Source organism: Oncorhynchus masou, chromosome 17 (genome assembly GCF_036934945.1).
Source record: "Oncorhynchus masou masou isolate Uvic2021 chromosome 17, UVic_Omas_1.1, whole genome shotgun sequence".
NCBI lineage: Eukaryota > Metazoa > Chordata > Actinopteri > Salmoniformes > Salmonidae > Oncorhynchus > Oncorhynchus masou.
The window spans coordinates 33,659,603-33,677,082 of NC_088228.1; the positions used below are offsets into that span (position 1 = coordinate 33,659,603).

Here is a 17,480-nt window from a genome sequence, read left to right on the forward strand (position 1 = left end):
CCAATGAAATGTAGAGGGAATAGAGTGAGGGACTAGGGCTAGAGAAGTAGTGACATCACCTGTGTGTGTGTGTGTGTGTGTGTGTGTGTGTGTGTGTGTGTGTGTGTGTGTGTGGAGAGGCGCCCGCGTCTCTCTACATGTCATGTGTGACGGGGCTGAAACAACACTCTCAGGTCTAGCAGAACAATCACACAGACAGTGCGTATGTTTGGCTGCATTGCATCAAACCAGAGTTCAGGAGCATGGTAAAAGTTGACATACAACCTGAACTCAGCCTACTTTACTCAGCCATAGTTAGTAACGGTTCACCAAACACACGGTTCGGTACGTATTGCAGTGTTGGGGTCATGGTTCGGGTTCAGTACAGCAGTAAAATGAAATACTATTCACAATGTTCAGCATTCACAGTGTTCCGAGCATTGTCTGTTGTGACAGGATTGTTAGGTTGGGCCTCTCAAGTTTCCAGTCTGATGCTGCATTTGTAACCATGTGAGGTGGGAATTTACCAGTTGTGAAGTCGTAAATACCAGTTGTATTCATGTGATTTGTACTCGTTGAGAAACGCTGATTGGCTAATGGCCAACAAGCTGCGTCAATCATAAATTAAGTACAGCTATCATGATTGTAATAAGTTATAGTAAAAAAAACAAAAAACACAAATAGATTGCTTTTTATAAAAATTGTTTTGTTGTTGCATTTAACTGCTGAAAATGCTGTTTAAGAGGCCATTTCCTTAGTAGGTGACATCAAAGGTCACCATGTGGGTGAAGCAGGTGCTCCAGAGGAGTTTCTCATTAGTAATTACTTGTTGGAGAGCTGCTCCAGTAGATGTTTCCCAGCCATATGTAGTAAATTCCCACTTCTATATTAGTTAAACGCACCATGACCGTGACTCCTTCAGTGCCAGATGTGCACGTGTGACATTCATAAAGGGGGCGTGTCTGTAGCACAGTACATCCCCCACTCTGGGGTAATGTGATGGGCTGTCTGTTAAATAAGCTCAACACAGAGTGCATTGGCCAATTCATTGAAAACTTCGGCTTTGGCCTGGTTATATAGAGTGGGTACTACCTGTTTGCTGAAACGGTTGCAAGAGGGAAGTTCGTAATGTGGCTCAAGCACTTTCACGAGGTGCTGAAACCCTCTATTCTCAATCACCGAAAACGGGCGCATATCCTCGGCTATAAATCAAAGACTGTAAAAATATAAACCGCCTACCTATCGCTCCTTTAATTTCTTTGGCCATGTAAGAATCAGCTGCCAAGTGCTGCTTGAATACAGAGGGGGGAGGGTGTTGTGTTGTTGTTTCTTTGCGTTTCTGTCTTGTTCCGGTATACTGAGGTGATGTCGGCTTAAATGTGTCAACATATTTGAGGTGTTGGCAGCTGCAAAGGCTATTGAGCGACATACTGTTAACATTTTATCCACTACTCTCTGTCCATCGCAGTTGTAATCTACTTCGAAGCCAAAATGTCTCCAAACTGTAGATTTAAACGATGATGGAGGATCCTCCAATTCTGGTTTATCGACCCCACCACTCACCATCGCACAGAACTAGTTCTGGCTGCGCCTCACAAAAGGACAGTTTGAAATGTGCCAATTAAGATTTGAAGTACAACGGGCGCATAGGCTCTAGTTGTTTTAACGGAATAGCCTCAAAAAACAAAATTCTGCTCATATTTACTTAAGAGTCATAGGCCTACAACACAGCGTAGGCATAGCCAATAAGCTTAGTGTTTTTTTATGTATTCATTCGGGTTCATAGTGCGGACCGAACCGAGGCCCCTATACCGAACTGTACCGTTACACCCCTAATAGTTAGCATATGACTTCTTGGCTCTGCAGCTGGACCTTCTACACTAAAGGACACAAGTGAGTGAGTAAGTGTCTTGGCAAGACTACAACACTCCGTCTGACGCACACACACACACTCCACTCTCGCTTTCTAACAACTCTTCTCCTTCATCTGACTCCCCTGGAGACCAGGTCTTTGAATGTTAAGTGACATCACAGCAACCTGAGAGCTCCTTCTCTCTCACACACACTTTCCCCACTCTCAATTCCTCTTTCACACTTCCCCCACATTGCTCCCCCTCTTTTTCCCCTGCCCTCCCTCACCCCTTCCAGATTCACCTCAATCAGATAAGATCCCTGATCTACTTTCACTTATAAATAGCAAAACACTAAAACATAAATAAATCGGACACATTAAAACAAGTACAAGCCCTGTGCACGGCAGTGGGTCTTCTCCCAAATTGAGGTTATGGCAGGAAAAAACAGAGTGAGTATCCAAAACATGGAATAACCGCAGACATGGAAACATCTATCCTAGTGTGCAATTTTACATGCATTTAAATTCAAACAGTCCTTCCGTCGTACAAAGAAATGACTAAGAACCAAAGACAGTCAGGTCTCCCTTGTAAAAGAGGTCTTCTGACATCATTGGGACGTCCTGATTAAATCAAGGATTAACTAAATAAGAACCCAGTGACTTACTTCTCTGGCAATGCTTGTGCGTCCAGCAGCGTTCGTTGAAGAGGCCGTTGATGGTGGTCTGCTGACAGGTGGTCTTCCCCTTGGCCGCCCCAGGACACACGTCCCCGCACTCCCGGTCATTCTTATTGGCTACGATGTAGTTGTCCTCCACCGTGTCCAGGATCTTGGACCAGTCCAGGGTGGAGAGGTAGCAGAGGTCTGGGTTCTTCTCGATTCTCACTGCTCCTCTAGTGATATTCATCAGGCTATGGAGGCCAATATCCCTGAGCTGCAACATTTCAAAGAAGACCAGAGCATAGTTGAAGAACAGGTTGTTACCTCGGATCACAGTGAGATTAGGGAAGAGGTCTTTGAGGCTCTCCATGCCGTAGACCCTGAACAGGAGGAGGAAGTCTGTGACCACGGTCAGTTTGGGGTAACTTAGGCCCCTGAAGTCCTCGGGCTTGGTCTTGAACATGAGGATGATTTTCAGGTGGCCCTCGATCACTGTGCAGTTTTCCAGGGAGCGCAGGTTGGTCACGTTGTTCCGGATGTCCTTACTGGAGCAGATTCCAGGGGATACTTCAGGGGAGCAGGAGAGGGGAATGGAAGAGAGGAGAGAGAAGTGGAGGGGAGGAGACAAACTGATTAGTGATGGGATTCTGGCAACGATAGTATTGCACATCAAAAATATTCTGTCAAGACATTTATTGGTCTGCATATTTTTTGGTGTGTTGTCCATCTAAATTCTATGGACTTCATTAAATTAAGTGTTATTTTTTACCTCCTGGGAAGAAAAAAGGGGGGGAAAATGTATTTCAAGCACATTCATTTCATGATCAGTTCGGCTTTGTATTGTATCATATCCCCAAGAGTTGAGCTTTTTATATTTCAAGAAATAAACCGCAGTAGGCTTTTGTTTATTTTGCTTGCTACAGCCTACTAAGTTCATTAAGAACACCATCACGGGCCATACCTCACTTATACATATCTTTATTTCAATTCAATACAACTTTTGTACTTATCCACTCAAGGGCAATTATTGAGTTGTATCGAATGTAAATAAAATTAGTGTAGACAGTGAACCCAAGCAATAGCCACATAAGTCTGATTAAGATGCTATAAGGAGCCTAATTAATAAGAATATTGATGATATCTTAGTCAGCTCATTATTTCTGCAAATGGGAAATTATTCTTAACTGACCAACATTGATTAAGGGTTAAATACAATTTATTAGATTTTATCTAACAGCTATTTCATGAAACGGTTGTACAGTATGCTATGCATAGTTCAGAGTAAGTGAATTGTGTAATATTTAATATAACCTTCATTGCAAAACCAGTTTTAGGGCAAAGAGACCAAGGCCTAGAATAAAAATAGACTAAAATAGTCTGGATTGAGAAGAAACAATTTCACATCAAAATATGTGGTTATGTATCTACAGTATCTTGGTTTGACGAAACCCATGCCTCTCTGCAGACAGTTGGTTCAGCAACCACATATCTGGGTGTTACCCACATTATATAGAGTGCCATCATTGGCTGTTATTACCCACATTCCAGTATTGAGCACTGTCATTGGCTGTAAGCACTATTCTACTAGGGGCCGCTGTCATTGGTTTCTTCCCACATTTTATTCCAATACGGAGGTAAGCTCTGTTATCACAACTGACAACTCTACTCTTATTTGGCATGGGGCTGGAGGCTGTAATTTAAGTACTACACTCAACAAAAATATAAAACGCAACATGTAAAAAGTGTTGGTCTCATGTTTCATGCACTCAAATAAAATATCCCAGAAATGTTCCATATGCACAAAAAGTTTTTTCTAAAATAAATGTTATTGCATCCCTCTTCGTGAGCATCACTCCTTTGCCTAGATAATCCATCCACCTGATAGGTGTGGCATATCAATAAGCTGATTAAACAGCATGTTCATTACACAGGTGCAACTTGTGCTAGGGACAATAAAAGGCCACTCTAAAATGTGCAGTTGTGTCACACAACACAATGCCACAGATATCTCAAGTTCAGGAAGTGTGCAGTTGGCATACTGACTGCAGGAATGTCCACCAGCGCTGTTTCTAGAGAAGTCGATGTTAATTTCTCTACCATAAGCCGCCTACAACGCTGTTTTAGAGAATTTGGCAGTACGTACAACCGGCCTAACAACTGTAGACCACGTGTAACCGCGCCAGCCCAAGACCTCTGGGTTCTTCACTTGCGGGATCATTGGAGACCAGCCACCTGGACAGCTGATGAAACGATGTTTGCGCAACCAAAAAATTTCTGCACAAACTGTCAGAAACCATCTCAGGGAAGCTAATTTCACGTTCGATGACTACTGACACGCTGGTGAACTGTGCTCTCCACGGATGAATCCCAGTTTAAACTGGGATTCAACACATATAGTGTATGGTGACATGTGGGCGAGTTGTTTATTGATTTCAACGTTGTGAACAGAGTGCCCCATGGTGGAGGTGGGGTTATGGCATGGGCAGGCATGAGCTGCGGACAATGAACACAATTGCATTGTAATCACAATGCCAATTTGAACGCAGAGATACCGTGACGAGATCCTGAGGACCATTGTCGTGCCATTCATCCACCACCATCACGTTTTAGCATGATAATGCACGGTCCCATGTCGCAAGGATCTGTACACTATTCCTGGAAGCTGAAAATGTCCCAGTTCTTCTCTAGCCTGGATACTCACCAGATATTTCACCCATTGAGCATGTAAGGGATGCTCTGGATCGATGTGTACGACAGCGTGTTCCAGTTCCCGCTAATCTCCAACAACTTTGCAGTGTAATTGAAGAGTAATGGTACAACATTCCACAGCCCCCAATTAAAAGCCTAATCAACTCTATGCAAAGGAGATGTGTTGCGCTGCGTGAGGCAAATGGTGGTCACACCAGACACTGACAGGTTGTGATCCACTCCCCTACTTTTTTTTATTATAGGGTATCTGTGACCAACAGACGCATAACTTTAGTCCCAGTCATGTTAAGGCCTGATTTATGTATTTCAATTGACTGATTTCCTTATATGAACTAACTCAGTAAAATCTTTGAAATTGAATTCATATTTTTTCTTCAGTGTAAATTTTGCTCTCTAGGTTACAGAGAGCTGGTAGTCCCATCAGCCAAACTACCAGGTTTGAAACAGGGAAGAGACTCAGGGGGTATGCTAATTTTATTAACACTATTAAAGTAGTCAAAACTAACATTAGGAACACCTTCCTAATATTGAGTTGCAGCCCCCCAATTGAAACAATCCACGTCTCAATTGTCTTAAGGCTTCAAAATCCTTCTTTAACCGATCTCCTCCCCTTCATCTACACTGAGTGAAGTGAATTTAACCAGTGACATCAATAAGGATCATATCCTTTCACCTGGTCAGTCTATGTCATGGAATGAGCTCTTGATATTTTGTACACTCAGTGTATGTTTTCCATGCCAATAAAGCCTATTGAATATACATTTTTATTGAAATGTAACCTTGTAAGTCGCTCTGGATAAGAGCGTCTGCTAAATGACTTAAATGTAATGTAAATGTAACCTTTATTTAACTAGGCAAGTCAGTTAAGAACAGATTTTTATTTACAATGACAGCCTCATTGAATTGCGAGAGAAAGAAAGAGACAGTCTGTGTGGGAAAACATTGAAACATACGGTACATACTCTGAAACCTGTCATTGCAACACTTATTTCCAAACGAGACGTTTCCGGATCATGTTGATCTGTCATGATCACTGTTACTGCTCTGACTACACCCGAGTAGTAACACTGTAATTACTATAGTAAGAACAACTTTACTATGCCATTGTTACAGAGTAGCCTAATTTAGTAAATGCATTAAAGGAGTTTTGTTATTACACAACTGGAATAAGGAACAATCCTTCCATTAAGCAATGATTAAAGACTAATAACATGTTATTAGAATGTTATTACTACAGTAATTGCATTGTTACTACACAGATATATGTAGAGGTATAAGAACAAGTCTTACTAACAACTATAATGGGCCCTGGTGTTGGACATCACGGGTTAATTAAGATATCCATCACAAACACCCCAAATCATCACCCATCATGAGAGCCCCTCTCAGAGAGAGTATGAGATAGAGACAGGGAGAGATGGATAGAGAGACAGGGAGAGAGAGAAAGAGCGAGGCAGAAGGATTGAAGCGGTAAGATGACCCAAACAGATAGAGATACATACACAGGGAGGGACAGTAAATGACCCAAAGGAGCAGCCAGGGAACCAGAGAACAAACAGCTCCCAGCAGTGTGCTGTGGAGTGTGGACACGCTGTGCGTCCCAGCCTATTCCCTTTACAGTGCACTACCTTTGACCAGGGCCCATGCACCCTATATAGTTGAATGCGTTTGACCAGGCTGGTCGTGTCCCAAGTGGAACCCTATTCCCAACATAGTACACTACATAGGGAATAGGATGCCATTTGGGATGGACATCTCATTCAGCCAGAGCCTGGCATTCCTAACTGAGAATCTAATACAGTCCACTGTGGTGATAGTGACTAGTGTTGATAACTGGAACAGTACAACCTGGGCGCCGGTCAAAAGTAGTGCACTATATACAGTGCCTTCAGAAAGTATTCACACCCCTTGACTTTTTCCACATTTTGTTGTGTTACAAAGTGGGTTTAAAATGGATTTGAGCAGCAGACTATGATCGATAATGTCAAAAGCCACACTGAAATATAATAAAACTGCCCCCAATCTTTTATCATCAATTTCTCTCAATTTGTGTAAGTGCTGTGCTTGTTGAATGTCCGTCCCTATAACCATGCTGAAAGTCTGTTGTCAATTTGTTTACTGTAAAATAGCCTGTATCTGGTCAAACACAATTTTTTACTAAGGGTTGGTAACAAGTTGATTGGTCGGCTCTTTGAGCCAGTAAAAGGGGCTTTACTATTCTTCGGTAGCAAAATGCCTTTTACTTCCCTCCAAGCCTGAGGGCAGACACTTTCTTGTATGCTTAAATTGAAAATATGGGAGATAGGATTGGAAATATCGTCCGCTATTATCCTCAGTAATTTTCCATACAAATTGTCAGACTGCGGTGGCTTGTCATTGTTGATGGACAACAATAATTTTTTCACTTCTTCCACACACTTCCACACTCACTTTACGGATTTCAAAATTACAATGGTTGTCTTTCATAATTTGGTCAGATATACTTGGATGTGTAGTGTCAGTTTGTTGCTGGCATGTCATGACTAAATTTGCTAATCTTACCAATGAAAAAAAGCATTAAAGTAGTTGGCAATATCAGTTGATGAACGATGGAGCGGAGTTTGCCTTTTGTCCCAAAATGTCATTTAAGGTGGTCCAACGCTTTTTTACTAACATTCTTATTGTCATGCATCTTTGTTTCTGTGTAGTTTCTTCTTTTTATTCATGCGATTCATTTATTCATATGATTTCTCAATTTGCAATAGGTTTGCCAATTGGTTGTGCAGACAGACTTATTTGCCATTCCTTTTGCCTCATCCCTCTCAAACATACAATTTTTAAAATTCCTCATCAATCCACGGAGATTTAACAGTTTTTACAGCCATTTTCTTAATGGGTGCGTGCTTATTAGTAACTGGAATAAGAAATTTCAATAATGTGTCAAGTGCATCGGTCTGTTTGCTCCTCATTACACACCACGGACGAACAAATATTCTTTACATCAACAACATAGGAATCACTACAAAACATATTGTATGACCTATACACCATATTAGGCCAAGCCTTTGGAACTTTGTTTTTTCTAGATATGGCTACTATATTGTGATCACTACATCAGATGGATCTGGTGACTAATTTCAAGCAAATTTATGCAGCATTAGTAAAGATGTGATCAATACATGTTGATGATCTCATTCCTGTGCTGTTTGTAACTACACTGGTAGGTTGACTGTTAACCTGAACCAAGTTTCAGGCACTGGTTAGTTTGAAGCTTTTTCTTGAGTGGGCAGCTTGATGAAAGCCAGTCAATATTTAAAATCACCCAGAAAATATACCTCTGTTGCTATCACATACATTATCAAGTATTTCACACGTTATCCAGATACGGACTGTTAGCACTTGGTGGTCGATAGCAGTTTCCCACAAGAATAGGCTTTAGGTGAGGTAGATTAACCTGTAGCATATTACTTCAACAGTAATCCTCCTCTTTGAGATTTACAGGAATGTGGTTCGGAATATAAACAGCAAAACCTCTAACATTGGCATTTCTGTATTTGCTGTAGATGTTATAACCTTGTATTGCTACCACTGTATCAAAGGTATTATCTAAGTGTGTTTCAGAGATTGTCAGAATATTAATGTCATCTGTTACTAGCAAATTATTGATTTCATTAACCTTGTTTCTTCAGCTACCTATGTTAATGTGGGCTAATTTGAGCACTTTTCTTCTGGGATGCTTACTTTTTTTCATTGCTTTACTGGGAAGCATAGCATAAGTAGATATGCTCATGTTATTTATGTTAGTGCAGGGTGAGCGGAACACAGTAGAATTCCTACTAGGGCACACCGCCTCAGTGCTAACAGTATAAATCTGCTTCATAGGCACATGATTACTGGATGTGATAGCTGTAGGATTAGCAGAGGCATTCAGGGCAGTTAGCGAGCCATACATTAGGTTACTTACATTGTGTCTACCAACACCCCTGGTATAATGTACATTTGCTGAATGAAGCATTATGACAACTCAGCATGGTAGGGATTAACTGAGCTGGGCTTGGGTCATTGATAAGTCAGTGTCTCAACGCAGCCTTACAATGCTGCGTGGCACTGCAGGCCTTAATGCTCATAGAGTTTTGTTTTTCAAATCTGTTTTGGACTACGGACTGTCCAAATAGCAAGTTGCATGTGACCAAATAGGATGTGTGTGTTTGTTCAGGTAGCAGTCATTTGCAAACAAGGCTAAAGCAGTTGTCACAGTAACGACAGGTCTGTGTGCCGTGGTGTAGGCTGATTGGTGGTGGTGCTCGTGCTTCCTATCCCTCAGAAGTTACGTAGCAAGCTAAGGTGACAATGCCTGCCATGGATGTTTCCCAGTAGCTTTGAATGTTCAAAATCAAATGGTAAAAAGACTTTTAAATAAATCAGATTTAACCGTTCAGACAAGTCATGGCCAGGAATCAGATTTGTATCCGACTTCAAACCACCTACGAAGGTGGTTTGAAATGTGGCTCGAATAATATCCGATTCAATGTGGTTTTGGATGTTCAGACTGCAGGAAAAAGAACAGATTCGAATCGGATATGTGAATCAATAGGATTTGAATCACTTCAATCTGCCAATGTGAACATGGCTGAAGAGCTTTCTACACCCTGATTGTGCAACATTTGCCCATTATTATTTTCAAAACTCTTCAAGCTCTCTCAAATTGTTTATAATTTCCAGAAAACCATTGCTAGACAACCAGATTTAAGACAAAACTTTAACTCGGTCACTTAGGAACATTCACCATCTTCTGGGTAAGCAACTCCAGTTTAGATTTGACCTTGTGTTTTAGGTTAGAGCTCCTGCTGAAAGGTGAATTCATCTCCCAGTGTCTGGTCGAAAGCAAATGGAAACAGGTTTTCCTTAAATTTTTTGCCGGTGCTTAGCTCCATTCCGTTAATTTTTTATTCTGAAAACTCCCCAGTTCAATGATTACAAGCATACCCACAAAATAATGCAACCAGCACTCTGCTTGAAAATATATGACCCAATTCAGGAAACTAGGTGTATGTCGCAAGTCACGACTTCACAGGAGAGCCGTTTGAACGTTAAAAAAAAAATCATCAAAATGTGTTTTTGTGGCAGAAATACCTTCCTGAACATGTGAACTTTCATGTGCCTTAATAAGAAACTTGTATGTCATCTGTAAATATCAATACAATTGTTAACTTCTTGGTGAGAGGGGGGCAGTATTGAGTAGCTTGGATGAATAAGGTGCCCAGAGTAACTGCCTGCTACTCTGTCCCAGATGCTAATATATATTATTATTATGCATATTATTAGTAGTATTGGATAGAAAACACTCAAGTTTCTAAAACTGTTTGAATGATGTCTGAGTATAACATAACTCAAAAGGCAGGCAAAAACCTGAGACAAATCCTACCAGGAAGTGGGAAATCTGAGGTTTGTAGTTTCATTTAAGTGATTGCCTATCCAATATGCTGTGTCTATGGGACCAGATTGCACTTCCCAAGGCTTCCAGCACATGTCAACAGTCTTTAGAAAGTTGTTTGAGGCTTCTATTGTGGAAGGGTGTCAAATAAGAGCTGTTTCAACAAGTGGACTAGGGTGAGGCCAATCAGTTTACTGCGCCGTCACGCCGTTCCTTCTTTTTCCTCTGTAATGAATACGCTATTGTCCGGTTGGAATATTATTGAAGATGTATTATAAAAATACCCTAAGGATTGATTGTAAACATCGTTTGACATGTTTCTACAAACTGTAATGGAACTGACTTTTCATCTGAATTTTGCGCTCGCGCATTATGCCTTTGGAAGAGTGAACTAAACGCGCAAACAAAACGGAGGTATTTGGACATAAATATGGCCGTAATCGAACAAAACTAACATTTCTTGTGGAAGTGCAACATTTCCTGGGAGTGCATTCGATGAAGATCAGCAAAGGTAAGTGAAGATTTATAATGCTATTTATGACTCTTGTTGACTCCTCAATTTGGCAGGTAACTGTATGGCTTGCTTTTGTGGCTGAACGCTGTTCTCAGATTATTGAATATTGTGCTTTTGCCGTAAAGCTTTTTTGAAATCTGACACAGCGGTTGCATTAAGAACAAGTTTATCTTTAATTCACTGTAAAACATGTATCTTTCATCAAAGTTTATGATGACTATTTGATGTAGCTCTGCAATTTCTCCGGATGTTTTGGAGGCATTTCTGAACATGGCGCCAATGTAAACTGAGGTTGTTGGATAGAAATATGAACTTGATCGAACAAAACATACATGTATTGTGTAACATTGAGTCCCGGGAGTGTCATCTGCTGAAGATCGTCAAAGGTTAGTGATTCTTTTTATCTATATTTCTGCTTTTTGTGACACCTCTCTTTGGTTGGAAATTGGCTGAATGCTTTCTGTGACTAGTTGCTGACCTAACATAATGATATGTTCTGCTTTTGCCGAAAAGCCTTTTTGAAATCGGACACTGTGGTTGGATTAACGAGAAGTGTATCTTTGAAATGGTGTAAAATACTTGTATGGTTGAGGAATTTTAATTATGAGATTTCTGTTGTTTTGAATTTGGCGCCCTGCAATTTCACTTGTTGTTGGCGAGGTGGGACGCTAGCGTCCCGAACTATCCCAGAGAGGTTAAGCCACAGAAAAAGTAAGCAACCTTCAGTCACTTCAGGAGTCCATCTTTTAATCTCTACCTTTTAAGCCTTCTCTCGATGCAGACACACTTTGTAGACTGGGATAAGCAGAACCATGTTATGATCCCAACCCCCAAGACTGGGTAGTGCCTTGGAAAAATACACACCTGGGATGTTACCATAACCGAGGTCCAGACAGGCTTCAGTTTGAGTAGGTAACATATTGCTGATATGATGGTAAATGTTGAGATGGATTGCACACATTAAAGTCTCCCATGATTAGCTTTACTGCTTGTGACGGTCTCAGCCTGGGATACAAGGTCATGAATCAAGTCGGCAGCTTTGAGTGTGTCAGCAGAGTCTATGTAAACAATAAATAAATCAGACTGGATTTATTTCCTGTGGCAGGTAGTATGGCTGTAGGTTAAGAGCAAGGAGTTCAATATCTTTAGTACAGACCTTGTGCTTAGTTGTAATATGGGCAGGATTGCAATATTTCTCATTGACAAATGCACACTCTCCACCACCATTTCTTTTACCAGAGTTGATGCTTCGGTCCGTTCTAACGATTGTGTAGCCATGCAGCTCCACAACAGAGTCGAGATCCTGTTCCGTAAACCAGGTCTCAGACAGATCAAGCAGGATTGTCAGTACTCAGATGTATTGGGTACAAGCCCGTAACTCAGTCTTATTCCTTATGCTTTCTACATTGCCACGCATAATACATGGAAGAGGTGTTCTGAAGGGCGTTTTTTTCATCCGAATCCAAATTCCTCCTCTACTGCCACCCTTCCATGGTTTTGAAGCCTATCCTTGGGGACACGTTGATTGTCATGATGGTGGTACTCCATTGCATTGTAGACTTGAAGCAAAGGGCCAGAGATGAAGCAGGACATCTCGTGTATGATATCGCGGCTTGCTGTATCCATTGAGGGTTAGTTCGACAGCTTGTTTGGTGCGTTTTACAAAAAAACTGATTAAAACTAAAAACAGCCAAAGTACTGTTATTTGCCTCATTATTAAATTGTCCAATTTAAATAGCACTAAAAACATAGTTGGTTTAGGTATATCGCAAAGTGATTTATTCTCGGGATGGAACATTTGTAAAATACCAGGAAAATATTCAACCCTACCACACAGCAGTGGCTGAGTGTGGTGGTTAGGCTTTCATCATATAACTTTATGCCCATCTGTAGAAAGCTGGTTACTCTCCAGAGACAAATCATGATTCACCTGTACCAGATTCTATGATGACTAACATTGAGTTTTTACTATGACTGAACATTGATGCAAACAAATAATACCTCCGATGTCACAACGGTGTAGAACACAAACCGGGAGAACAGGGACAACCCTCACAGATGTAAGAGAGTTCATGAACAGTCGAGGGGTATCCTATTCCATCCATAACACCACAGGTATAGGGCTGCCTGAGCTCAAATGGCACCTTATTCCAAAAGTAGTGCACTACTTTTGACCAGGGCCCATAGGTAATATGGTGCCATTTGGGGAGCAACCTAGCTGTTAAGAGTCCTTCCTATCAACTTGAAAAAAAAAAGAAGAGCAAACCGGTGGAGTTACCATGGAAACCAGCCACACACGGACAGGCAGGCAGGCAGGGGCTGCTGGACTAACTCACACAGACACAGAGATAAGTCTGTGCCTCGGAGGTACTGTATAATCTATAAAAGGATCACGACTGAAGATTTCCACTGATCAATAATATCTCACACCACCACTGACAGAGTCTAACAGCCATTAGGAGAGTTGGAGAGGGGGGCTAACTATGATGTATTTCTATTCCTCAAAACAGCAGAATCCCCATGCAAAGTAATTCAAACTTAATTGGCTTTAATTGTTGTTTGTACCACCTCTCCTGTGCATGAAGAAATAACAGGGGTGATCAACTAACAACAGGCAGAGAGTTAAAATCAAAGGTCAGGATTGAGTCATAGGACAGTCATGCTGGGAGGTTAACTCTGTAGGTGCTGGAGCAAACCACTGAATTGCCAGCAATGGATCATATAACACAACAATAACAAGTAATGAAATAATATATTTGTAGAAACTAACTAGAAACTAAGACATAATCGTCTATTCCTAAACAGTCATCTACTGTAGACTTTGAGAGGTTAACTCTGTAGGTGCTGGAGCAAACTGATCTGTTGAAATAGCACATAAAACTTACTTTAGCAAAACTAATAGAAAAAAACACCGTCCATTACAATCTGCTGTCTGGAGATACAGGTCATTCATTCTAGAACCTAGACTACAATTCTAGAATCCTTAAAGTCAATTGAGAATTTAGGTTCCATTGTCTATGATTAGAAAGAAAAAGCTCTGTAATTGAACAGGCTATTTATAAGGTGAAGTTGAGAGAAATTATGAAACTGTCTGATAAGGTTTTGCAGAATATAAATAATATTACAGAATATAATAACATTTCAGAACATGAAAACCCATAAATATGCTGGGGAGCTGCAGCTGTACAGTTGTCCTGACATGATTCTCCTGGAAGAAGATACCAAAAGAAACCACAAGCAAACTACAGAAGGGCAGCTATGGAGCTTCTGATTCACTTCAAACACTCACCTACTCAAGGAGAAAACTCCAACATCAGCACTATTATGTAGTGCATGTAGATACTTGCCTACATCTACTATGAATGCATTTAGATAGTATCTAAATGAATGGGCTAAATAAACCTACACTGAAAATGTGGCTGGTATGAAGCTACATATAGTACATAGTCTTGAGTGGCTGGTGAATTTTGTTTTCATCCACAGCCACACTGGCAGCATGCCTGGTTCCATAAACACTGTACAGGTCTCACTGTAAAAAATAAATAAATAAACTTACATCTCAATTAGACTAACCTGCATAAATAAAGGTTAAGTGAAAATGAAATGGTAGGTTGACCACAGTAAATTTGATGCCCTTGTCTGAAAAAGTAGACAACAGGCGGAAGGGGCAAGGGCACTGTCCAGATGTGTGTGAGTGCGTCTCTCCCTCTACTCTCCCTCCTACACTACAGGTCAAAGTAATCTACTACATACGAATGGTGTGCCATTTGGGACATAAACCTCTCTCTGGGCCTCACACGCCTCTCCCTCCTACACTAGTGTGGCCTCAGGAAGAACACAAAACACCCAGCAGCTATTGCAACACTTCCTTTTTCAAGATTTTACTAGGTGGATCGTTGGTTTATTGTTTTCCAACATATGCTGCTGGAGCTAAGATCAGGGAGGCACCAGCGGACCAGACAATTGGCTGCAGCAGCGCGTGATGTAATCCATACCAAGAATGCCGTCAACTGAAATGTGTCTTCCGCATTTAACCCAACCCCTCTGAATCAGAGAGGGGCTGCCTTAAATCGACATCCATGTCTTTAGCACCTGGGGAACAGTGGGTTAACTGCCTTGCTCTGGGGGCAGAACAACAGAAATCTACCTTGTCAGCTTGGGGATTCAATCTAGCAACCTTTCAGTTACTGGCCCAACGCTCTAACCAGTACGCTACCAATAATAGACAGATTTCAGGTTTCAGACAACAGAACAGTAAAGGCACTTTAAATAATTACTAGCGGGCTCTTAACAAGGATTAGCGGTATTAACCATAGTCTGAGATCAACTATGCCTATGATGTTCTAAAAAATCTCTATAATGTATTAAAAGTACTAGATGGCGATTGATGAATAATTGCTTAAGCTTTTAGGAACTGTGCCTCTAGGACCTTCAAACCCAACTCTGGACCTCGAAGCCAGTACCACTGCATTTTTGCTTTGTTCCCCTCAAATTAAATCAAATTGTATTTGACACGTGGAAAACAATTTCAATTTAAAAAATGTAAACCTTTATTTAACTTGGCAAGTCAGTTAAGAACACTTATTTACAATGAAAGCCTAGGAACAGTGGGTTAACTGCCTTGTCAGCTCAGGGATTTGACCTTTTGGTTAATGCTCAATGGCCCAACGCTCTAACCACCTGCCGCCCCAGAATAATGCTGTAATGTAACAAAATGTGGAAAAGTCAAGGGGTCTGAATACTTTCCGAATGCACTGTACTTCAGTCATTCCTCAAACTCACCAGCTGCACGAACTTGTACATATCCTGTCACATTACACAACGTAAAACAACCATTTTGAATGTTATATATAGTTTTTTGCATCTCTGAGCGATATTCTATCGACTCCTGGGGTCATTTCATGTTTTCATGTGTATCGATGCAAAACTCGTCATACCGGCTGTATTTCTGCATGCTTGACAGGCAATAGCTTAAACATACATGAAATTACCACGGGAATCGATAGAACATCGCTCAGAGATAGAACATTCTTAATGGGTGAATCTTTCCTTTAACTGGTTGTTAGCTAGTTAGGTAACATGACTGAACAAGGTTGTTTGTTATCAAATCAATAATTAGCCACCCGGGAACAGTTTAAAACAGCTGTTTGTAAAAGTATATAAAATGAATGTGAATTTGTAAAAAGTCGCTCTGGTAATACGGGTCATCTCTTATTAATGGTGTGCCCTAGAGACGAGCCATTTTCATTGCTGTAAAGTACTGTGCTCTATTTTCTCTCTCTGACACTCAGAGGCTGTGTGACAGCGAACTTGCAAAGCCTACTCAGAAAGGCCTATGCTCTTGGTTACACCAGGTGATGAAATGATGCAATGTTTCAACTTTGCTCGCTCTGCACACTGCTCCAATCTATCAAATGTACATGTAGGAGAAGAACACCAGGGTCTGCATCCCTGCTTGACATAATGGCTAAATTATATTTTAAAACCAAATGTAATAGATGCACAGGAAGAGAGTACGGAGAGAACCTGTGAGTGATTGCTGGTAGGTTATGTGGCTGGCTGATTACAGCTGCTACATGTGATATACACATGAAAGTGAAATGGACATTAGTGAATGGGCGCATACAGGAGAGTTACTGTTGCTTTTTTTGTGTTGACTGAATTTATTAACAAAACTGACTATAAACATTTAGAATTTTAGGGTAAAAAAATTCAGTAGTATAAGATGAAATCGTATTCTAAAATTTTGGCAGCGTTTTGGTACCGGTATATCTCAAGGTCCTAAACGATATCTTCACCGCCATCGATAAGAAACATTACTGTGCAGCCGTGTTCATTGATCTGGCCAAGGCTTTCGACTCTGTCAATCGCCACATCCTCATCGGCAGACTCGACAGCCTTGGTTTCTCAAATGATTGCCTCGCCTGGTTCACCAACTACTTCTCTGATAGAGTTCAGTGTGTCAAATCGGAGGGTCTGCTGTCCGAACCTCTGGCAGTCTCTATGGGGGTGCCACAGGGTTCAATTCTTGGACCGACTCTCTTCTCTGTATACATCAATGAGGTCGCTCTTGCTGCTGGTGAGTCTCTGATCCACCTCTACGCAGACGACACCATTCTGTATACTTCTGGCCCTTCTTTGGACACTGTTAACAACCCTCCAGGCTAGCTTCAATGCCATACAACTCTCCTTCCGTGGCCTCCAATTGCTCTTAAATACAAGTAAAACTAAATGCATGCTCTTCAACCGATCGCTACCCGCCTACCTGCCTGCCTGTCCAACATCATTACTCTGGACGGCTCTGACTTAGAATTCGTGGACAACTACAAATACTTAGGTGTCTGGTTAGACTGT

At 41.1% G+C, this 17,480-nt stretch overlaps 1 protein-coding gene across 1 annotated transcript in view; it reads right to left on the reverse strand.

Moving 5' to 3' along the window:
- LOC135558906 (insulin receptor-like) overlaps positions 1 to 17,480 on the reverse strand; it is a 108,932-nt gene that overhangs the window by 81,219 nt on the left and 10,233 nt on the right. Inside the window, exon 2 of the mRNA XM_064993119.1 lies at positions 2,497 to 3,057. Coding sequence (XP_064849191.1) covers positions 2,497 to 3,057 — 561 coding nt within the window. The remainder of the gene's footprint in view (positions 1 to 2,496; positions 3,058 to 17,480) is intronic.